The sequence below is a fragment of the Talpa occidentalis genome, unplaced genomic scaffold (assembly GCF_014898055.3).
Source record: "Talpa occidentalis isolate TD23 unplaced genomic scaffold, MPIMG_talOcc4v2.1 talOcc4.9, whole genome shotgun sequence".
NCBI classification, from domain to species: Eukaryota; Metazoa; Chordata; class Mammalia; order Eulipotyphla; family Talpidae; genus Talpa; species Talpa occidentalis.
This window is the reverse complement of record NW_023605305.1, coordinates 117,421,181-117,445,218: the sequence shown is the minus strand read 5'-3', so window position 1 is coordinate 117,445,218 and position 24,038 is coordinate 117,421,181. Positions and strand designations below refer to the sequence as shown.

General features: G+C 50.6%; 3 protein-coding genes across 3 annotated transcripts; all 3 read left to right on the top strand.

Moving 5' to 3' along the window:
• Positions 1–2,189: 2,189 nt before the first annotated feature.
• LOC119236947 (olfactory receptor 2W3-like) lies at positions 2,190–3,134 on the top strand. The gene has a single exon (XM_037500878.1). It carries the CDS (start codon positions 2,190–2,192, stop codon positions 3,132–3,134), a length of 945 nt encoding a protein of 314 aa, XP_037356775.1.
• Positions 3,135–12,025: 8,891 nt separating this feature from the next.
• On the top strand, positions 12,026–12,970 carry LOC119236946 (olfactory receptor 2W3-like). Its single transcript, XM_037500877.1, has one exon. It carries the CDS (start codon positions 12,026–12,028, stop codon positions 12,968–12,970), a length of 945 nt encoding a protein of 314 aa, XP_037356774.1.
• Positions 12,971–22,404: 9,434 nt separating this feature from the next.
• LOC119236945 (olfactory receptor 2W3-like) lies at positions 22,405–23,349 on the top strand. The gene has a single exon (XM_037500876.1). It carries the CDS (start codon positions 22,405–22,407, stop codon positions 23,347–23,349), a length of 945 nt encoding a protein of 314 aa, XP_037356773.1.
• The last annotated feature ends 689 nt before the right edge of the window (positions 23,350–24,038 follow it).

The following is a 24,038-nucleotide window of genomic DNA, read 5'->3' as shown; positions in this document are numbered from 1 at the left end:
GCGCAACGAGGCGTTGACCCCGCCGCCTCCTAAATGAACAAAACCCGGCTGTGAATCACTGCACCCGGCGTCGCCTGCCTCCTCGGGGAAGGGTGCTTCTCTGTCGAGCACTAAACCTTTAGTGGCATTACTTTACTGCTCCAGATCTCCCTCCGGCCTCAGCGCCCTGAGGTGCGCGCTCCATCCGCACAGCCCCTCCCCGCCGCAGACACGAGGGGGACCCGGCAGCGGGACTGCAGCCCGCAGGCCACCCCTGCCTCCGGCTCGGGGCACGCGCCAGCGGGGCGGGGAGGAGCCGGCAGCCCCGGGAACGGGGTCACTGAGCCACGGAAGATTCTCGATTCATGCATGTGAACGAAACTGTGTGCTACCAAGGGACAAATTCTCATGGTCCTCATTTTCTGCTGGACGCGGCGGCCCCTGGGGAGCTCATGCGACGCCGCCTCCCCACGCGGCATGTGCAGTAATGACCCTGAGGGATCAGAAGGTCCCTCTCACCCAGGTCTGCTGACGAGCCCGGACCGCCCAGGGTCTGCTGCTGCACTCCCCACGCGAGCCTCCCCGGCCGCCACTGCCAGGGTGCCCTGGGCACAAATACCAACGTCCACCTGCTTCTAGAGGGAGGCCCGCCCGGGAGAGGCGCCGTCACACCCCCGCACCTGCGCGCCTGCCGGACCCCAGGGTGCTCCCAGGAGAAGACGGTGACCAGCCCGGGGACCCTGCCGGACCTGCCCCGGACCTTGATGGTGACCGCGGGCAGCAGCGGGAGGAGGTGAGCGGGGTGCCGGGTGCAGGCAGCTCCCGGGCGGTGACAGCAGCAGCCCCTGGGGAGCCCCCAGGACAGGAACAGGGAGGACACGTCTGCACCCGAAGGACACCCCCGCCGAGGCTGCACCCCTCAGGCGTCGCGGGCCCCGCTACTCCGCCCTGAACGGCACCCAGTGCCCACGCAGGCTCCTCTGCAGGGAGGCGCCCGAGGGAAGCCGGGCTCGGTGCAGCGAGCACGGCCGTGGGTCAGCGCTGGCCGGCAAGCTGAGGAGACAGCGGCTCCCCGCGGAGGGCCCGGAGGGCAGACTCGGGACACGCAGCCAGGGCCTGCTCCTGCGGGCGGCCTGGGAGCCGGGGTGTGCAGGGGAGCCGGGCGCGCCCACGGGGTGCCCGGGCGGTGTGGCCCCGACATGTCTCAGCCCGAGGGGCCTGCGCTGCGGCGGCTCCTCCTCACCACACGGGTCAACGCAGAATTTCTCTGCCTGGCTCGACCGGACGCTTGTCCCAGCCCCTCCCTGGATGGAGGCCACACTTCATGACACATTCCCAGAGATTTCCACATCCACAAACTTTCTCTCACATTTAAAACTCTCCAAACGCATCTGGGAAACGAGGTGCTCTGATGTGCCCCGTTTTCAGAGAGAAAAGCAGGGAAAGGCAGGCGAGCTGCGCGGTCTGCTGGGCGCAGGGCTGGCTGGGCGGGGGGCTGGGCGGGCGGTGCCCAGGGCCCCACGTCACTGCCCGCCGGGAGGCTGCGGCCGGCCTCAGCAGGGCTGCTTTGAGCGCCCCTCGCGGTGGAAGGTGACAAGGTTTCTGTGCACAGGGGTGAAGTCAGACCATGTTTTTATACAAAGTTTAGAGATGGATCCCCCTCAAGCGGGAGGGAGCATGTGGGGACGCTTTGCTTCTCCAATAGGACGCCCGCTGGAGAGATGACTTTAGTGTGTGTGTCGCATGTGAACACTGTGTCTCCTCTGGAACGGGACGGTCACCCCAGGGATGAGGAGGGCATGGACCGGCAGGGCCCGGGGGGAGGGTGAGCAGACAGCGTGTCCCGCACCAGGGACACTGCCCGCACCTGTGCAGGGAGGGCCGGGCTCAGGGGTCGGGGCTCAGAGGAGCTCGGGCACAGAGTCTCGGGAGGGTGGACATCTGGTGGCCGCAGGGGCCTCTCCTGTCACTGGGGCCAGGGCGGTGACGTGTTCCTGGGTTCATGTCAGCTCTGCACCCACCCCCCATTCAACACACTCCTGCCTCGGTTTCCCTTGCTGTAGACGGGGTGGAGCAGGGCAGTGCCTGTCATAGCAGCCCGAGAGACATGGCCGACATCCAGGAGCAGAGAAGCACGTCTGACTCGCAGTGAGTGTCCCTCTCCTGCGCCACCAGCACCGCGGCCACAGGCCCCGGCCGCCACCGAGGGGATGGAGGCAGCCAATGACAGCGCCCAGGGCGGCTTCGTCCTCTTGGGCTTTTCTGACCGACCCCGTCTGGAGAGGGTCCTCTTCGTGGTCATCCTGATTGCCTATCTGCTGACCCTGCTGGGCAACGCCACCATCATCCTGGTGTCCCGGCTGGACCCCCAGCTCCACACCCCCATGTACTTCTTCCTCACCCACCTCTCCTTCCTGGACCTCTGCTTCACCACCACCTCCATCCCGCAGCTGCTGTACAACCTCAGCGGGCGGGACAAGACCATCAGCTACGCGGGCTGTGCCGTCCAGCTCTGCCTCTTCCTGGGGCTGGGGGGCGTGGAGTGCCTGCTGCTGGCCGTCATGGCGTATGACAGGTTTGTGGCGGTCTGCAAGCCCCTGCACTACATGGTGATCATGAACCCCCGGCTCTGCCTGGTCTTGGTGTCCGTGGCCTGGGGCTTGTCAATGACCAACGCTATTGTCATGTCCCCCGTCACCCTGCATGTGCCCCGCTGTGGACACAACAGAGTGAACCACTTCCTGTGTGAGGTGCCCGCCCTCATCAGGATCGCCTGTGTCGATACAACTGGCCTCGAGGCCACGGTCTTTGTCCTGGGTGTCATCATCGTGCTGACGCCCCTGATCTTGATCCTGATCTCCTATGGCTGCATCGTGAGGGCTGTGTTACACGTTCGATCAGCGTCACGGATTAAAAAGGTCTTCAACACCTGTGGCTCCCACCTCACTGTCGTCTCTCTTTTCTATGGAAACATCATCTACATGTACATGCAGCCTGGAAACAGCTCTTCCCAGAATCAGGGCAAGTTCCTCACCCTCTTCTACAGCTCTGTCTCCCCGCTCCTGAACCCCCTGATCTACACGCTCAGAAACAAAGATGTGAAGGGGGCACTGAGGAGGCTGCTGCTGCGTGACAGAGAGGCGGGGAAGGGCTGAGGTGGGGCCGCGGCATCCCCGCCTGGGCGTGCTCCCAGGATGACCCGGATGGCGCCTGGCTGGGCCGAGTGAGGACCTGTGCTCCAGCGCGGCGTCCACTCCCCCACACACACCGGACCTCACAGATAGCGTCGGTTCCAACATGCTGACTGTTGTTGAGTGACTGCATGAACCAGACCACCCAGCCACCTAGATTTTCTGTAGATCTGGTCACGGACAACGCAGGTAACACCAGAGCGCTCCCTCGGTGGAGGGGGCCCTGCAGGAAGCTGCTTTTCTTAGAGTGGCCTCCTGTTGCTGCTTGTTGTCAAGCACTCACCTCCTCTGGGCCCTTCACACAGGATATCTAGGATATTTAGTTTCCGCAGTAGGTAAAGTTCACAAAGAAATAACCCCCCCCCGCCAGCACCCAATGGGAGCGACACAAGAACATCCCTGTCTGGGGAAGGCAGCTCTCCGCATGCCTGGTCTATACAGACACCACCTTTCCCTCTCCCTAAATAAACGCGTCATTTTAAAGTGCAGACTTTGCCTGTTTGTGTCTATGCAAACATCTTTTTCCTTAATACACTCTGCATGAGCCGCCGAATGGTAAATTCTGCCAAAACATTCCTCAGAGGGACCCCAAGAACCCTCACTTGAACCCCATCCTGAACGGCTTTAAACACTCAAGATCCAGAGCACAGATATCTTATGATGCCCTTCTCAGCGGGCGTGGACACCCGGGGCATACTGCAGAGAAAGTGTGCGGATGGGACATTAGCCCATCTGATAGCATAGGATGCGGCTCCCGTCTTTGAGGAGTGAAGCAGGTGTCTGTCTCATACACAAAACCACAAATGTAGCTCTACAAACAGTGCAAATTCCACCCACCTCTGGCCGTATCCAACCACGTTCATTCCTTTCAAAACTTGTAGATACGGAGAAAGATCAGGAGACTGGAAACAGACTTGGCCCACCTTTAAGACAAAGAAAGAGAAATAAATACCAGTTACCCCAGACCTTTGCCAATAGTCAAATACACACTAAACTTCATCTTGGGGGAGGAGGGAAATGATGATTTCTTATGCCTTTGAGATGTGAATTTTCTGTCCCCATATCTCTAGGACTTAAGAACTAGTCTTCAAAATGCAAATCTTGTGGCAATAATCCTCATCATGAGGGGAAATAGAAGCAACTGTTAGGATATTTTGAAAAGTGGAAATCTTAAGTATCTTCACAAATCATAGTAAAAAGCTTCAGCTATCTAAGCAGGTAAAAAAAATGTTTCCCACTATCAGAAACAAAAATTTGGATCAGTCATTCTTTTATAGACTTATCACTTTTATTCTGTACTTTTTCATGGCAAACTTTTAGCTCACATGCTCTGTGTGTGTGTATGTGTGTGTGTGTGTGTGTGTGTGTGTGCTTAATATAAGTTTGCTATTTTCTACCCTGGGAAGGTGCTGCTAAAATTAATTTGTAAAATGGTTTCAAATTAAGAACTTACATATATTCGGTATCTGACTCTCAGAAATAGAAAACCTAACTCAAATTACTTTCTGTGATCTATGACACTCTTTCATAAATAAAAACCAGTTTGTCAATTTAACTAAAATAGGCATATCTTCATTAAACATGCAGCCACTTTACCTAAGTTATTAGTCAAAGTTCACATCCCCTCTGTTACAAGATCGGTCATGAGAAAAATATTTTAGGAGCCTCGTGGAATTCGTCTAATGTCTCGTGAAGTTTTGTGATTAGTCTAAACGTAATTATTTGGAGCAAGTGATACACAGCACTGTAAGTGGAATGCAAGTTGTTTCCGGTGGACTTTATCAACACTAGTTGCATTTCATGGCATATGTCCTAAAGCAAATTCCAAAACTTTGGTAACTTGGAACTGTGAAGTTTTGTTAAGTCAAAAGGTGGAAAGTCGTTTAATATCTAGCTCATTTCCAAGTAAGATAAAATATTGAAACATTAGCTACCGCACACAACTCAGTCTACTCTTGGCTTCTTAAAACAGAGCAGCTAAAGATATTTCGGTCTTTTAGTAGATGGGCCACATTGAAAATTTTATATTATGAAGGAGTATGTATTTCCAGAAAATGTAATATACTCACGAATTAGCCAATCTAAAGAGTGCTTCTGTAATTTCAGAGTTTTCACTAGTAATAAAACTTTCTAAAGCACAACACTAATTAATATATGTAACTGACACTACTAGAAAAATGAGGGGGTGCTCTTCCTATAGGGAACACACTGAATTGTTGACCATAAAAGGAGGGGGGTGGGTGATATCTGGAGACAGTGTTATTAAAGAAAGGGTAATAAAATTTTCCTAAAAGTCAAACTGGTTATTTCAGATGGTGAAGGGAGAGCTGGAAGCATAAACAGGGTGACAGAGATAGAGAGGAATAGAAACAGAGAGATAAAATGTGTTAAAATATGATCTGTTTAGTTAAATTCTTTAAAATTGTTAGGATTTTCTAAATAAACATTAAAATCAATAGTGTACTCTTGTGAAACTGGACCTTAATGTCCTTTTAAATGGTAAGTGAACAAAGCTTTTATGGACTCTAAGTCTGCCGCTGATAGGAGATTGTGAAACATTCTTTACCTTTTGATGGTCTGTCTAGAAAGTGGGGAATATTTTGTTTCAGTTAGTACAATAATTTCCTTACTTAAGTGAACTTGTTTTTCTTGATAGTAAAATAGGTAAGTTTATACTAAAAATGGAGCTACCATATGACCCAGCAATTCTACTACTAGGAATCTACCCAAAGGACACAAAAACATTAAGTCAAAAGGAAACCTGCACTCCTATGTTTACTGCAGCACTATTTAAACAGATAAGTTATGGAAACAACCCAAATGCCCAAAAATAGATGACTGGATCAAGATGTGGTCTACATACACAATGGAATACTACTCAGCAATCAAAAAGATAAACTCATGCCATTCGCAGCAACATGATGGTGCTGGAAGGGATCATGCTCAAGAAATAAGCCAGAAGGGAAAAGAAAAATATCAGCTGGTTTCACTTATAGGAGGAATATAGGGGAACCAAATAAGGGATCAGGAAAATAATAATAATAATAAATTAATAAAAAATTAGTGGGCGACTACAAATCAGAGACATTCTGCAGGGGAGGGGAAAGGAGAGGGATCAAAACAGGGGAACTGGTGGTGGAAATTTTATGGAGACTACACCTAAGAGGAGAAAGCATACATTGTACAAAAATGAACAATGGTGTAAAATATATATTAATTAATTAATTAATTAATTTTTAAAAGTTTTTAAAAAGAGGTAAGTTTACACAGAAATGTGTTTATCTGTATTTGCTTCATAGTGATCTGTGATACTATTTTGTCTTGCCCTAAAGTTTTTAATACTTTTGCCAATATACTCTAAAATCAAATTCTAAATGAACTATTTCTGATGTAGAACTGATTTTTTTAAGTTTTCCAAGGAGCCCTGGAAATTCTCAAAATGCTTGTTCTTGCTCCTCATTAAAGAGAGATATAATTAAATAAGGAGTTACTTTGTTGTTAAATTACATGGAAATTACATTGTCAAATAAGAGGTAATAATTGGAAACAGGCCTAGAGCCACTGCTCCCATGTTGGGTTGTGTTCCAGACACTTGGCCCCTTACCCAGGTTGCCTCCTGCTCTCCCAGGCACCAGAAACAGGCCTAGAGCCACTGCTCCCAGGTGGGGTAGGGTCCCAGGATCTTGGCCCTTCATCCAGGGCATTCAAAGCTCTCCCAGCCACCTGAAACACCTCTTCTCCTGGATGGGGTGATGTCCCAGCAACTCAGCTGCTCAACCCAGTGCAATCCCAGCTCTTGCAGCCACTGCAACAGGCCTGGAAGTGCTACAAGAGGCCCTAGCACCACCCTAGATCTCACAAAGTCGCGATGCCCACCATGAGGGAAACACCCAGAACAGTGGGAGAGAATGAACCATGCACAACAAAAGCCCCAACTACAGCAGATGAAACCCAAAGCAAGCAACGGGGAGAAAGAAAAATACAAGTGGCCAACAAAGCCCACAGGAGAAAACACATCACAGGAAGAACTCAAAACCTTGGAACAAAAGCACAAACACATGGAAGGTCTTTTTTTTTTTTTTAACCTATTGGACATAGTATTCGAAATGCCATGATTAAGAAAATAAGGAATCGGAACAATAAAAATAAAACTCAGAAAAGAAGATCAGAGAGATATGAGAAAACTGCCATGAGAAACAATCAACAAACAGAAGTCAAAATTGACACTTTAAATAAGAAAATGACAGAATTGCAGGATATAGAAAGATCGACCGAAGAGAATAAATTTCAGGAGAAAGCCATGGAAACAGGATAAACCTAATGAAACAGTAATTTCAAAGGTGAAAATGAGGGAAAGTGAGAAAAAGGAGAAATACAAAGGAAAAAGAATGAAGAAACACTGAGAATTATCTGACACCATGAGGAAAGGAAATTCAAGAATCATAGGAATCCCATATGGAGAAGAGAGAAAGGGAGCTGAAAAACCTTTTAAAGAAATAATGGAAGAAAACTACCCAAACTTGAAGAAGGAAATGAACATATAGAAATCCACGAAACCAAAAGAACACCAAACTACTGGATAACAGGAGAACTACAGCAAGACACAGAGTAAGTAAAACTTCCAGAGCCCCAGATAAAGGAAAAACAATAATGCCAACCAGGGGAAAGAAACAGATAACCATAAGGAACCCTGATTAGGCTGATGTTGGATTTCTCAGAAGAAACACTCCAGGCAAGAAGAGAATGGAATGACACCAAGTGCCAGCCAAGAACAGCTTGTCCTGCAAAGCTCTTCTTCCTGCATGAGAGAGAAATAAGGCCGTTCTGAAAGCAAATCTTAGGCAGTTTGTATCTGCTAAACCCCCGCAAGAAACATTAAAGAGAACTTTGGGACTTAAACCAAAGAGGGGAATAAATACAAAGAACTGAACAAGGATGAAATAGCACCAGAGCTAAGTGGCAGTGCCAGGCTTTAACACACCAATAATCACTCTGAACATCAATGACTGAACTCACCGATAAAAGACACAGACTCTCTAGTTGGGTTAGGAAACGGAAGCCAACCTTCTGCCACCTCCAGCAAACGCACCTAAGTTCCAAGGATATACACTGACTGAAGGTAAAGGGATGGAAAACAACTGCAAGCAAATGGGACCCAAAGAAAGGCAGGAACAGCCATATTCATGGCTGTAAGATAAAATTCTCTGAAATTCCTAACAAATTCATTAAAGTGGTAGTATGGTTATAGCCGACGCTGGCACTTTACTTACAGGGACCCAATTTCTATAATTACTCATCTATTTTCACTTAACATTTCCAGACTAGTGATGTCATATTGCCCTCAACAGATACTAAATACAGTCACCACACACACACACACACACACACACAGAGTTACCTCTTTAATTACTAAAATTATTATATTCATCTATGCACCTCTGGAAGAGCTCTACATTCTAGATAATGGATTCTTTCTTTTTCATGCACAAAATCCTTAGAAAAAATATGTCAGTGTAGTCACTCCACATTCAGTAGATATAAGGAGAATAAACAGAGGACCTGAGCCTGGGGACCTAGGAGGAGCCGACAGCCCCTCAGTGATTGGGTTCATTGAACAACATCGATGAGTTCTCGATTTTTCAAACATGAAATAAGACTTTGTTCTACCAAAGGACAAATTCTCATGGTCCTCATTTTCTGCAGGACGCGGCGGCCACTGGGGAGCTTGATGGGATCCTGCCTGTGACACACCTCAGCGCCTGCAGTAATGACCCTGAGGGATCAGAAGGTCCCTCACACCTGGGTCTGCTGACGAGCCCAGACCACCCAGGGTCCGCTGCTGCTGCGCTCCCCATGCGAGCCTCCCCGACCGCCACTGCCAGGGTGCCCTGGGCACAAATACCAACATCCACCTGCTTCTAGAGGGAGGCCCGCCTGGGAGAGGTGCCGTCACACCCCCACACCTGCGCGCCTGTCCGGACCCCGGGGTGCTCCCAAGAGAAGACGCCGACCAGACTGGAGGCCCCGCCCGACCTGCACCCGGACTGTGACAGTGACCGCGGGCAGCAGCGGGAGGAGGTGAGCGGGGTGGCGGGTGCATTCAACTCTCATTGTTGGGCGGCGGTGACAGCAGCAGGCCCCGGGGAGCCCCCAGGACAGGAACAGGGAGGACACGTCTGCACCCCGACAGACACCCCAGCCAAGCATGCACCCCTCACGCATCACGGGTCCAGCTACTCCACCTTGAACGGCATCCAGTGCCCATGCAGGCTCCTCTGCAGGGGACACAGACAGCACCAGAGAGAAAACAGGGTCACAGGTAAAATTAAAGTTTTCTTTGTTACGTTACTAACATTTAGGAGGAACCACGCTTCCTCCGGCGACGACAGGAAGGTGCTTCTGGATGTGGGAGATTCAGAATCTCGTGGAAGGGAGTGTTCTCAGCCCCTGGTCATGGGCAGGGCCCCCTGAGGCGCAGGGTCTGGCCACCCCCATTTTGAAAACGTGGATCCCAGTAGGAGCTTCTAGAAAACACATGGCAACCCTTCCCAGCCCCTCTGGCAGGATGGAGGGCTATGCCTTCTGCAGACAGGGAGGACAGCCCTCCTCCTGCCGGGGCCAGGCCCTGCAGCCCGAGCCAGGGAGCCGCTGCCCGCAGAGCCAGCGAGGAGCCAGGAGCCATTCACAGTGGGCTGGAACTTTGTGTCGCTACAGTTTTTCCATCATAATGGGGTGGGGGGCCGAGGGGGCGTGTGATAAACTGCAGCACCGCGACCTCCCTGCTGGACAGCACCAGCATCTTTGCGTCCTCACAACACACGGCTTCTGCCTTATGGAAGATGTGAACGCACCTTATAAAATAAACCCCCTTATCAAATGAACTGAAACTTGAATTTGCGGGAACAATTCCGGTAAATTCTGTCCTACTTCTTCCAAATCCAAATCCTCACTCCTGATGCTTGAATCAACCCACTCAATTCTGCTGGTCCCCAGTCTATGCCAGCCCAGCCGCCCGCCAGGCAGCCAGTCCGTTGTGTTTGTACCTGAGCCAAACGAATGAAAGTGTGAGAGGAGCCAGGGCGGCGAGGGGCCTTCGAGGGCGTCTGCCCTCGCCCGGCCACCCGGTGGCCGCGGACCCCGCGCCATCAGGGGGTCCTTCCAAAGTGGTCCCCAGTCCCCCAGATCGGGCCACAAGGCTGCCTTCCAGCCCCAGCCCCCTGGGGCGCGACTCGGCCAGCAGGGACCACGCCGCCTCGGGCCTGCCCGGGCTGTGTCCACGCCAGTGTCCCCCACAAGGGCGAACCCTGGGTGCGGGCTCCATGCGGGGGACCCGCCTCTGGCCGCGCCTCTGGCCGCGCTTCTGGCCGCGCTCTCTGTTGGGGTCAGGCAGCACGGCGCCAGCACACCTGTGCATTTCTAATTCTCTTCTTTCCAGATTCCCGCAGACATCCCTCGATTGAAATTCATGATTTCACGGCCCGGGTTCCTCACGGTTTCAGAGCTGGGCACACATTACATTCCAAGGACCTCCCTGTCTAGAAAGCAAGACTCATTGATTTACATTTTTTATGCCCTTCATCATCAATGAGAAAATTTTAATGTTTTAAAGTCATGTTGCTTCTAAATCACAGTCATGCAGCCGACCACGAATTCATGTCCCTTCTGTTTTTATTGTGTTTTGTCTTTTCTTGTCACTTTCTTGGAAAAAAATGATTAAACAAGACCATTGTCAAACGCCACGCCAATTTTCTCTGGTCTTCACTGTTTCTTACATTGGCTAATCTGAGTTTCTCAGACCACTGATTTTTTTTTTAAATATGCAATCAGATTTAATTTTTCTGGTGTTGTCTTTGAGAATTACTTGCCTGGCGATCTCCTTGAACCCAAAAAGATCAGAGGCTCAAAGCAAGAACAGACACTTCAGATTCTCAAACACTTATTTTGGGCAGTAAAGGCTGAAGTAGGGGTCTACACAGCCCCAAGCCCGATTACCATATCTTAATGATTATTTTTTTTATTTTATATAATTCTTACATCATTTTTCATCTTTGCACAATGTATGCATTTTCTTTTTGGTTATATTCCCCATACAACTGCACCCCCCCCCTTATTTTGACTTAAGTCCTTCCTCTCCTCTCCCCCCCCTTAATGATTATATTTTTAAATTACGTTTGGACATATAATGAGGACAGAGTCTCCTGCTTAGATATTTTTTTGATTTCCCTGCCTATTTTCATAAACTCCTGTTCCTTCTTTCTTTGAGTAATAAACTTAATGTAAGATATCTAGAAACATTCATGGTCACCAATATCCGCACGTATTAAAATAATTTCAAACCACACCTGTAAAACAAATGAGGTAACTTGAACATTATACTTTCCAATAAGAAAACTAGGTAATGTGTCAATAGGATTCCCAAACCATCATAACTGTATCTCATTTGCTAAGGGATGAAAACTGGGCAGACAGAGTGTCCTGCACCATGGACACTGCCTGCACCCGTGCAGGGAGCGCCGGGCTCAGGGGTCAGGGCTCAGAGGAGCTCGGGGACGGAGTCTCAGGAGGGTGGGCACGCTAATGGCCGCAGGAGTCTCTCCTGTCACTGGGGCGAGGGTGGTGCTGTGTTCCTGGGTTCATGTTAGCTCTGCACCCCCTCATATAGTCACCCTCTGTTCAGCACACCCCTGCCTCAGTTTCCCTTGCTGTAGACGGGGTGGAGCAGGGCAGCGCCTGTCCCAGCAGCCCAGGAGACATGGCCGACGTCCAGGAGCAGAGAAGCACATCTGACCGGGAGTGAGTGTCCCTCTCCTGAGCCACCAGCACCACGCCCACAGGCCTCTGCCACCACCGGAGGGATGGAGGCAGCCAATGACAGCACCCAGAGCAGCTTCATCCTCTTGGGCTTTTCTGACCGACCCCGTCTGGAGAGGGTCCTCTTCGTGGTCATCCTGATTGCCTATCTGCTGACCCTGCTGGGCAACGCCACCATCATCCTGGTGTCCCGGCTGGACCCCCAGCTCCACACCCCCATGTACTTCTTCCTCACCCACCTCTCCTTCCTGGACCTCTGCTTCACCACCACCTCCATCCCGCAGCTGCTGTACAACCTCAGGGGGCGGGACAAGACCATCAGCTACGCGGGCTGTGCCGTCCAGCTCTGCCTGTTCCTGGGGCTGGGTACTGTGGAGTGCCTGCTGCTGGCCGTCATGGCGTATGACAGGTTTATTGCGGTCTGCAAGCCCCTGCACTACATGGTGATCATGAACCCCCGGCTCTGCCTGGTCTTGGTGTCCGTGGCCTGGGGTTGTGGGGCAGCCAACTCCGTGGTCATGCCCTCTATCACCCTGCACTTACCCCGCTGTGGACACAACAGAGTGAACCACTTCCTGTGTGAGTTACCGGCCCTGATCAGGATCGCCTGTATCAATACAGCAGCAGTGGAGGCCACAGTCTTTGTCCTGTCCGTGATCATCGTGCTGACGCCCCTGATCTTGATCCTAATCTCCTATGGCTGCATCATGAGGGCTGTGTTACAAGTTCGATCAGCATCACGGATTAAAAAGGTCTTCAACACCTGTGGCTCCCACCTCACTGTCGTCTCTCTTTTCTATGGAAACATCATCTACATGTACATGCAGCCTGGAAACAGCTCTTCCCAGAATCAGGGCAAGTTCCTCACCCTCTTCTACAGCTCTGTCTCCCCGCTCCTGAACCCCCTGATCTACACGCTCAGAAACAAAGATGTGAAGGGGGCACTGAGGAGGCTGCTGCTGCGTGACAGGAAGGTGGGGAAGGGCTGAGGTCCATGGATTGAGGGCATCTCCAGCCTGGGTGTGTGCCCATCAGGATCCAGATGCACCTGGACTGGGCCATGTGAGGACCTGTTCTCCCAGCTCTCACATCTCTCTGTGGACTTAACAGACAATATCAGTTCCCACATACTGAGTTTTGTTGAGTGAATTACATAATACAAACACTCCTCTAGAAGATCATTACAGCCAAGTCCAAAGAAAAAAATGTAATAAGTACTATAAAGATGAGTTTCCTACTTATAAAAGATTGCCATGTGGTGTCAAACCTACTTTTCTTAATCAGAGTTTTCCTTTTGTTGCTGTTTGTTTTCAATTCATTAATTCCTTAAGTCAGAAATATCTGTAGAGGAACAAATTTTATCATTGTGAACTATGTCTCTAGCAAAAGGATTTTTTGATCTGATGATTTGTTTAAAAAAAAAGTCATGAAAAAAACTCTGAATAACCAACTAGTTGATACCAAACTTCTAAGAACACATTTTTAAGGGAAAATCTCCATTTGTAGAGATGCGTCCGTGATCTCTCAGAAAAATGGAGTGATCAAATCTTGGGAAACTCTGATCAGTGGAAAAGGCATTAATTACAATATGCATGCTGATTTTACTCTTGTGTACTGTCCTTCTTGGTAATCTTCCACAATTGTCCTTCCCTTCTCCCTCTCCAAAACATCACATCTTTAGTTGAAGATATTATTAAATGAGGTGGCTTGAGCCATATCAGAGCATCGGTCAGTTTTACTGAGTTAAATCTGAAAGTTATCCAGAAAAGCACTAAACCCTTATTACTCAGGTTGAAACTGGAGCATCTCTTGGACATCAGAGGCCAATAGGGAGCACTGAACCAAAGGGAACAGTGAAGATAGTCATACTTCATCCAACAGGTAAGAAAGTAGGTGAAGAAATCCTGGAGACTGAAGTCTATAGCAAGGAAGCTGACATACAAGCTGCAGCACTGCAGCTCAGCTAGTGACCTGGGTAGTGAAGGGCTGAGTGGAGCTTGACTGAGGGGAAACATGTGTGTAAGAACTTGGTCCCTAGTCAAAAGAATAAGAACAGTATGCTGGGCAGCATGCCTTCTGTCCACCCCCTCCATGAGACTGGTACTGACCTACTGAAGTGCAATGAGAACACACAGATTTCAGAGGTTTGGTTCTGGAACCCAAAACTGGAGAGCTATGGCAGAGCCACAAACATAAGCCATTTACCCATCCAGCACATTCACACCAGCTGATGGACCCTTTCCTATCCCCAGCTTAGCAGCTGCAACAACAGGTCTCTGACCTGTGGTACCTGGGAAAGACCAAAAGTGTAAAATCACATAAATCCACACCTCCACCTGCTGGAAAAGTGGAAGCAGTGTGTATATCTAAGTGTCTGCTGTTTATGAAAAGGAAATCTAAAGCAGCAGAATGTGCAGATAAAAAGTTATAATGCATGGCATTTTGAGACCTTAAGAGAGCATGACATCACAGGAAAGGAAAACTTCAGAATCCAACCACAGACATAAAAAATTTTATTTTCTTATCAGATACAGAATTCAAAAGTGTCATGATAAAGAAATGGAAGAAAACACAGAAATATAAGTCAAAATGATACAATAGAACTCTGAAAATCTAATCAAATAGATATAACCACATTCAGAAAATCTAATGAATGCAATGAGGAATTTATGACAGAAGTTATGAACAGAATTTATGAACAGAAAATAGAAATTGAAGCTTTAAAAATTAAACAATGAGTTGCAGGATGTAAAAATATTAATAGAGGGGATTTTAAAAATTGCAGAAAGCTATGAAACAAAATAGACCAAATGGAGGGTCAGATCAGTGATATCCAAGATAGTAATGCACAAAGGACTCAGGGAGAAGATAAAAGAGAAATACAACATAAAATGAAAGGAGGGAAGGTAGGGAAGAAAGGAGGGAAGGAGGGAAGAAGGGATAGAGGAAGGGAGGGAGGGAGGAATTCCCAGGCCTATCCAACTCCATTAGAAAAGGATACTGGGTATCCCTAAAGAGTAACAGAGAGCGAACACAGAATGTATTCAAAGCAATAATAGAGGAAATTTTCCCAAACCTGGGGGAGAAATTAAATGTACAAATCCATAAAGATAAAAGAACTTGGTTATCTAAATGTAATGATACCTATACCAAGACACACAGTAGTGAAACTTCCAAGAGTTCAAAATAAAGAAAGACTATTGAAGGGTGAGGGGGGGTGGGAAGTAGGTAACTTATGAAGGCTTACATCAGACTTACATCAGAAGGCTTTTTCTGAGGAAATAATACAAGCAAAGACAGAGTGGTAAGACATATACAATATACTTGAGACAAGAATACTATAGCCTACAAGATATAGCTTTGAAGGGAAAAGGAAAGTTTTTCCAGAAAAACAGAAGTTGAAGGAGACTTCCCTTACAAAATATGTAGAAAGGAGCTCTTGTATCTAAAGAGAAGAAAAATTTAAAAAAGAAAGAAAGAAACTAGAAGCAGAGAACTAAAAACAATTCACAGTTAGAAATCCTCATATATCAACAATCACCCTAACTTTAAATGGATGGAACTCACCAATCAAAAGGTAGAGTGACTTGTGGTTATAAAACAAAACCCAACTTTCCACTATCTCCTTTGGACCCACCTGAGTTCCAAAGAAAAACATAAGTCAAAGTAAAAGTTTGAAAAACAACAAGTAAATGGGACCCTAAAAAAAGCAGAGACAACCGCATTTATTACCAGAGAAAATAGATTTCTAGCTAAAAAAGTTAACAAGAGACAGAGAAGGACATAATGTATTGACTAAGAGATCAATGCATTAGGAAAACAGAGCACACACATACACACATCTGAAGAAGCATCAAAATACCTAAAGCAACTAATACCAAATCTAAAAACAGATATTGGCAGCAGCATAATAGTATTTGGGGCCTTCAAGATTCCAGTTTTTATCAATGAATGGATCAACCAGACAGAAAATGAACAAGGATGCAATAGCCTTAAAGAAGGAATTAGACCACATGGGCTTAATAGACACTTACAGGGCGAAATAGCTGAGTACACAGTTTTCTCAAGTGTACATGGAACATTCTTCAGGATAGATCATATTTTGGGTCATAAATCAGGAAACATCAATAAATTCACAAAAATATCAAGTATCAGGCCTCCTTGGTGGCACAGGGATTAAAGCCTCAGTGCTATCAAACTGCAGCAGAGTTTGATCGCCAGCTGGGAAGCTGACCCACAGGACACTGAAGACCTCCACTATCTCGCCCGCTGCTCCCCTCAGCAGTGTACCTCAGTTCTTCTCCCCACCCTGTCTCTGGTGAATTCTCTCAACCCCCCACCTCTGGCCTATACACTCCAGCATAGATAAATAAATCTTTTAAAAAAATTAAAAATCAAGTATCTTCTCTGGTCATAATGGTATCAAACCAGTTTCTCTGGGTCTCTCCCATGAATACTGGAATCACACTAAACTCTTGTTGCTAAAGTTTTTGTTTATCGTTCTCCTATTATTCTGCCTTTTGTCATATGTGGTGCCTTAGGCAATACCTTAAAATTGTAGAGGCAAAAATATTTTTCCTCATCTATATTTTTTCCAGCCAATTGGGATATAAATAGCCAAGAAACTATTTCTACAAATATTTTCTCCTGTTAATCTAAATTTAGGAAAGTAGTTTAAGACATTTTTACTTTCCTATCCAAACTGGGCATCCACTCTAGAAATTTTATAAAATTCCTAGAAATCAATGTTTTGATATCATGTCATTCATTATAATTCTACTTAATAACCAAATATCCTTCTTAATTGTATGAAATCCAATTTGATCTTTAATGGATCTAATGAGTGTTTTTAAGACTTTCTGTAATTTAGAAAAGCTTCTGTATTACTCTGATTCTTTTGAAAAAGTGATTCATCCCAAATAGACCCATGGAAAGGACAGATTTCTGGTAAGCTTAAGATCATAAAACTGGGGCCTCCCCTGGTGGCGCAGGCAGTTGAGCGCCGTGCTGTAAAGCTGTCCATCAGCCTCTGCAGCACTGGTTTGATCCTGGCCGCCGGCAAGGGTCCCACATGGCACAGCAGACCTCTCCTGTCTCGCCTGCTGCTCCCATCAGCATTGTATTTTGTCAGTCTGCCTGTTCTGTTCCCCGCTCTGTCTCTGATGAGTCCTCTCACCCTCCCATGCATCTGGCCTGTGCCCCAGTTCTTGTGTAAATGAATAAATAAATCTTTTTTTAAAAATCATAAAACTGAACAGGGTAGGAATTTGCAGAACTTACAGTAAAACTGAAAACTAGCAGAGCAATAACCAGGATAAGCTGATGTGACTAATAACTTTTAGTTTTTAATAACTTGTCAAAAAATTGAAATTAGATCATTTAATTTCCTTTTTCTTACTGTGTAAGAAAAAGTAAAAATACTGTGTAATTTTAATCCATGATGGTCATAACATTGACTGTAAATGTAACAAAATCATACAGGAGCACAAAAGCTGACCACCTCGGGTCAGGAGATCACTCCTAAAATTCTGTGTCTGAGAATTCTGAGCCCAGCAAAGGCTCTTGGCATGGAGTGGAGGCTACAGATATGCTGGGTCTCGTGCCTCAGGCTTCCATGCTGATTGCTGGGGAATGATGAGATAGTCACATTTTGACAGCCATTGTGCAAATAACAACACAAATGGAGAGAAGACTTCACCCTTCCCACAAGGGTCCACACAGCATCTTGGCAAGCTTTTCTTCCAAGGGATGTACCTTGGATAAAAAAAATGCACATGCATTCGTTCAAGCGTCTCATGCCTTTCAATAACCTCTCATTCAAAGGCCTCCATATCCAAAATGGTAATTCTCACATTATTTCAGCTCAGTCTAGTACCTTTGGGGCATCAGAGCCATAATCTTGCCTCTGCTTCTCCTCACTTCTCTCTCCCCCTCTCCCTGCCTCTCCCCCTCTCCCTCTCCTCCTCACTCCTCTCTCTCCCTTCACCTCTCCCCATCTCTCTCCTTTCTCCTTCACTCTGTCTTTCCTTTCACTCTCCCCTCTCTGTTCCATTCAGCGGAGCACGACAGAGCAGAATAATTTTAGAAGGGAGAGAACCTCATCAGGTCCTGGCACTGACAAAGCCTCTATGCATTCATGCTTGACCACACAATCCCCTCTCCTCTCACTTGTGAACTCCAGCAGCAGTAACGGCCTCCATCCCTCTGGGCAATATTTTAGGGACCAGTCAGCTGTGCCATCTCCCACCATGATCTGAGCAGAGAAGAAGCTGGTGCCCTGGGGCCAGCTCACTCACCAGTCAGCAGGGGTCAAGCAGGACTCACAGCTTAGTGCAACACTCGGGTGTTCAGGTCACAGTAGGGCCGGCCCTGGTGAGACCCTGACAGAATCCCATCTTCTGAGCAGGACTCCCCGTGGCTCAGCAAGGGGTTCCCTGGCCTGAGATCGCATGTCCCTGGGTGTCCAGCAGGCACCAGGATGGCCCTCAGGCGGGAGGAGCCACTTCAGAGGCTCTGGCCTTGCACCCCTCAGGGGTGAACAGGAGCCCCGAGAGCACCCATTCCCCACTGAGAAAGCTGTCCTCTCCATGTGCATCTTGTCAGACTTACTGAGTGACAACTTTAACCTCCCTTCACTCCATTCCAAGCATGTAAACCGGCCCTTTCTGCTCCCTGCCCAGCTCCAGGTGTCACCTCCTTAACCGGGACTGCCTCTACCTGGACTCCCTCTACCTGAGACTCCCTCTACCTGCACTCCCTCTACCTGGACTCCTCTAACTGGACTCCCTCTACCTGGACTCCCTCTACCTGAGACTCCCTCTACCTGGACTCCCTCTACCTGGACTCCCTCTACCTGAGACTCCCTCTACCTGGACTCCCTCTACCTGGACTCCCTCTACCTGGACTCCCTCTACCTGAGACTCCCTCTACCTGGACTCCCTCTACCTGGACTCCCTCTACCTGGACTCCCTCTACCTGAGACTCCCTCTACCTGGACTCCCTCTACCTGGACTCTCTCTACCTGGATTCCCTCCACCTGGGGCTCCCTCCACTGGGACTCCCTCTGTGAGTCCTTCCTTCCTTCCTCTCCTCTGACCAGCGCAAGTGTCTCAGTGAGACCCCACGGCCTTCACGCCCACCCCGCCCTCTGGCCGCACCAGCCGAGGCGTCTCTAACACTCTGTGCTGTGTCGTCTGGTGTCTTAATTGTTAGGAAGTGGGGCTTCCCTTGGGTGTTTTTTCTTGTGTTTGCTCTTCTTGGTAGAACGTGAGGCCCTACGTGCTGGACACTCAAGACCCGCAGACACGGGCGCGTGCTGGGTGGTCCCGTGAAGAGCACCTGGCAGAAGGCTGGGCCGGCAGTGCCAGCGGACCCAGTGCCTCTGTGACGGGGAGGGGGTCAGGCAGGGCCCTGGGTCCCTCGTCGCTCTACAACTAAGAGGTCGAACCCAGCATAGGTCCTCAGTTTCCCCAAGCTGCGGTGCTCCCCAATTAGGCTGTGGTGCTCCCGAGTTAGGCTGCACGGAAAGCCACAGGCACAGATGACTGGGTGCATTTTCAGATCACAAATCTGATTATTCCCCAGCCCCTCCAGGGGCCCGCATGGCCTCCTGGGAGGCAGCGAGGAGGCGCCTGGAGGGAGAGATCTGGGAGGCTGGTGGGCCGCACAAAGCCAAACGGCTCCATTCCGGGAAGACAAAGCAGGCGACGGGAGTGGGGTTCTACTCTCAGTGTCCCGAGGGTGAGAGAGCGGGCGCCCTGGGCTTTATTAAATCCACCTGCTCGGAGGCAAGCCCTCCCTGCATCTCACCTGCGCCTTTCTCTCCCTGCGGATCTTCTGCTCTTGCCACTCAAGGTGACAGGCCGGAGCGGCGCCGTCTGCACGTCGACAGCACCGTGTGCTCTGCGCACCCACAACTGCCACACGTTCCCCGCAGGCAAGTTTCTCTGCTCCCTGACTCTGCATTTACATCCATTCAGAAGCACCCCAGGAGTCATTCTGACGGATTTCCAGGCCAGTGGATTCAAACTCCTCTAATTCCAACCCCGCTCATTCAAAACTTCTCTGCTTCCTCTCTAACTGCCCTGCTTTCCTGGTTCCTTCTCTTTACCTTCCGCTTGTGATGTGGTTTCTTCTGCAGGAACCTAGGCACATTGTCACGTGGACAGGGTCTCAACAATCAGGTATGTGTGATGCAAACACTTGCTATCACTGAGTTTTCGAAGCTAAAGAATAAATTGAAATACGCTGAAAACTTCCCTGAAGCCCACAGGTAAGTGAATCAACAAAGCAAGGAGTTCAATGCGCCATCACCAAGTTTTAATAAAATACTTTCTATCACCCCCCACAGCGAAAAGGCTTCTCCACTGTTCAGGGCAATGGATTTTCTCTTTTGCACACGCACAAGTCTTGGCTTAAAGAAGTCAGAATTATGTTGCTCTATTTTCAATAGACCAATGAGGAAAAAATAACCCTCCAGCAGTGGGAGGACCGAGCTGGCCTCAATTACTTTTCTCCCCTGGAGACCTGGGGGCCGCCGCCCTCGGGGACTGTAGCTGCAGGACAGCAGTGGACTGAGCCCTGACTGACGCCCCGAGGTAAGCCTCTGCGGATGCCAGGGAGGAACTCTCAGGGGACCCAATTACCCGCGGAGCAGGGCGGGCCCTGGGGAGCGAAGGGAACCCGCCGGGACACGCCTCAGCCCGGCAGTAACGACCTGAGGGACCCCAGTGTCCCTGACGCCTGGGTCTGCCGACAGCCCTGACCCCCAGGGCCGCTGCTGCGCCTCCTCAGGAGACCTGCTGACTTCAGCGCCTCCGCACAAATACCAACATCCACCCTCTGCCAGGGGAGGCCGCCCGGAGAGGCGCCGCCGGGCCCGCACCTGCGCGCCTGCAGGACCCCGGGGTGCTCCCAGAAGACGGTGACCAGCCCAGGGGTCCCGCCCGACCTGCACCCGGACCTTGATGGTGACCGCGGGCAGCAGCGGGAGGAGGTGAGCGGGGTGCCGGGTGCAGGCAGCTCCCGGGCAGTGACAGCAGCAGCCCCTGGGGAGCCCCCAGGACAGGAACAGGGAGGACACGTCTGCACCCGAAGGACACCCCCGCCGAGGCTGCACCCCTCAGGCGTCGCGGGCCCCGCTACTCCGCCCTGAACGGCACCCAGTGCCCACGCAGGCTCCTCTGCAGGGAGGCGCCCGAGGGAAGCCGGGCTCGGTGCAGCGAGCCATGGGTCAGCGCTGGCCAGGCTGAACTGAGGAGACAGCGGCTCCCCGCGGAGGGCCCGGAGGGCAGACTCGGGACACGCAGCCAGGGCCTGCTCCTGCGGGCGGCCTGGGAGCCGGGGTGTGCAGGGGAGCCGGGCGCGCCCACGGGGTGCCCGGGCAGTGTGGCCCTGACATGTCTCAGCCCGAGGGGCCTGCGCTGCGGCGGCTCCTCCTCACCACACGGGTCAACGCAGAATTTCTCTGCCTGGCTCGACCGGACGCTTGTCCCAGCCCCTCCCTGGATGGAGGCCACACTTCATGACACATTCCCAGAGATTTCCACATCCACAAACTTTCTCTCACATTAAAAAATCTCCAAACGCATCTGGGAAACGAGGTGCTCTGATGTGCCCCGTTTTCAGAGAGAAAAGCAGGGAAAGGCAGGCGAGCTGCGCAGTCTGCTGGGCGCAGGGCTGGCTGGGCGGGGGCTGGGGTTGAGACCTGTGTATCTGCACCTTCCAGTGAGGCGGGGGTGCAGGTCCTCCCACACGTGTTGGGGTGGATGCTGCATGGCACAGACGGAAGGTGATGGAGGTTCTGTGCACAGCTGTGAATTAATCCAAAAACAAAATCATTTCTATACAAATTTTGCAATTTATTTCTCCTGAGCAACACAGAGTATCCTGGAAATACAGATCTAATTTCTCCAATAGGACGCCCGCTGGAGAGATGACTTTAGTGTGTGTGTCGCATGTGAACACTGTGTCTCCTCTGGAACGGGACGGTCACCCCAGGGATGAGGAGGGCATGGACCGGCAGGGCCCGGGGGGAGGGTGAGCAGACAGCGTGTCCTGCACCATGGACACTGCCCGCACCTGTGCAGGGAGGGCCGGGCTCAGGGGTCGGGGCTCAGAGGAGCTCGGGCACAGAGTCTCGGGAGGGTGGACATCTGGTGGCCGCAGGGGCCTCTCCTGTCACTGGGGCCAGGGCGGTGACGTGTTCCTGGGTTCATGTCAGCTCTGCACCCACCCCCCATTCAACACACTCCTGCCTCGGTTTCCCTTGCTGTAGACGGGGTGGAGCAGGGCAGTGCCTGTCATAGCAGCCCGAGAGACATGGCCGACATCCAGGAGCAGAGAAGCACGTCTGACTCGCAGTGAGTGTCCCTCTCCTGCGCCACCAGCACCGCGGCCACAGGCCCCGGCCGCCACCGAGGGGATGGAGGCAGCCAATGACAGCGCCCAGGGCGGCTTCGTCCTCTTGGGCTTTTCTGACCGACCCCGTCTGGAGAGGGTCCTCTTCGTGGTCATCCTGATTGCCTATCTGCTGACCCTGCTGGGCAACGCCACCATCATCCTGGTGTCCCGGCTGGACCCCCAGCTCCACACCCCCATGTACTTCTTCCTCACCCACCTCTCCTTCCTGGACCTCTGCTTCACCACCACCTCCATCCCGCAGCTGCTGTACAACCTCAGCGGGCGGGACAAGACCATCAGCTACGCGGGCTGTGCCGTCCAGCTCTGCCTCTTCCTGGGGCTGGGGGGCGTGGAGTGCCTGCTGCTGGCCGTCATGGCGTATGACAGGTTTGTGGCGGTCTGCAAGCCCCTGCACTACATGGTGATCATGAACCCCCGGCTCTGCCTGGTCTTGGTGTCCGTGGCCTGGGGCTGTGGGGCAGCCAACTCCTTGGCCATGTCCCCAGTAACCCTGCACTTGCCCCGCTGTGGTCACCGAAAATTGGACCACTTCTTATGCGAGATGCCTGCCCTGATCAGGATCGCTTGTGTTGATACAGCAGCGGTGGAGGCCACGGTCTTTGTCCTGGGTGTCATCATCGTGCTGACGCCCCTGATCTTGATCCTCATCTCCTATGGCTGCATCGTGAGGGCTGTGTTACACGTTCGAGCAGCATCAGGCTTACAGAAGGTCTTCAACACCTGTGGCTCCCACCTCACTGTCGTCTCTCTTTTCTACGGAAACATCATCTACATGTACATGCAGCCTGGAAACAGCTCTTCCCAGGACCAGGGCAAGTTCCTCACCCTCTTCTACAACATTGTCACCCCGCTCCTGAACCCCCTGATCTACACGCTCAGAAACAAAGATGTGAAGGGGGCACTGAGGAGGCTGCTGCTGCGTGACAGAGAGGTGGGGCAAGGCTGAGGCGGGGCGCAGCATCCCCGCCTGGGTGTGCTCCCAGGAGGACTCGGATGGCGCCTGGCTGGGCCGTGTGAGGACCTTTGCTCCAGCTTGGTGAGCCCCCCGCATCTCACAGATGGCATTGGTTGCAACATGCTGACTGTTGTTGAGTGACCGTCATGAACCAGACCCCTCCAGAGCCCCCAGATGTCTGCTGTGCTGGCCCAAGGACAACGCTAAACAAGGAGCACCAAACAGGCTGCCTCAGCGGGACAGGGGCATCCCGTGCAGCCTCCCTTGATCAGTGTTGTCTCTGTGGTTGTTTGTTTTCAAGTTGTTGATGATTTTCTGGGAACTTCTGCCTATGGTCAGCCCGTGGCAGCCAGGAGGGTGGAATCGGCACTGATGCGTCTTTGCTCCAAACCCCACGTCGTCTTTCAACAAGTTATATGGGTGTTTCCTTTCCTTTGTCCCAACCTTTATTTATTTTCCCAAAGCCATGACGATTCTGGATGCTGACTGAAGTGAGAGCCTCACTGATCCTGGGGCAAACAGTCTTTTCCATAAGCAAAGTGGGACTGCGCCCGGGAGGAGTCTGGTGGCTCTTGCGCCGTGGGAGCTGTTCCGGAAGCCACAGGGTCAGGTCAGTGTGTAGATCCTGCTGCAGACTCAGGAGAGAACGCGAGTCAGTCCTCACGGGGACTTCTGGTTCC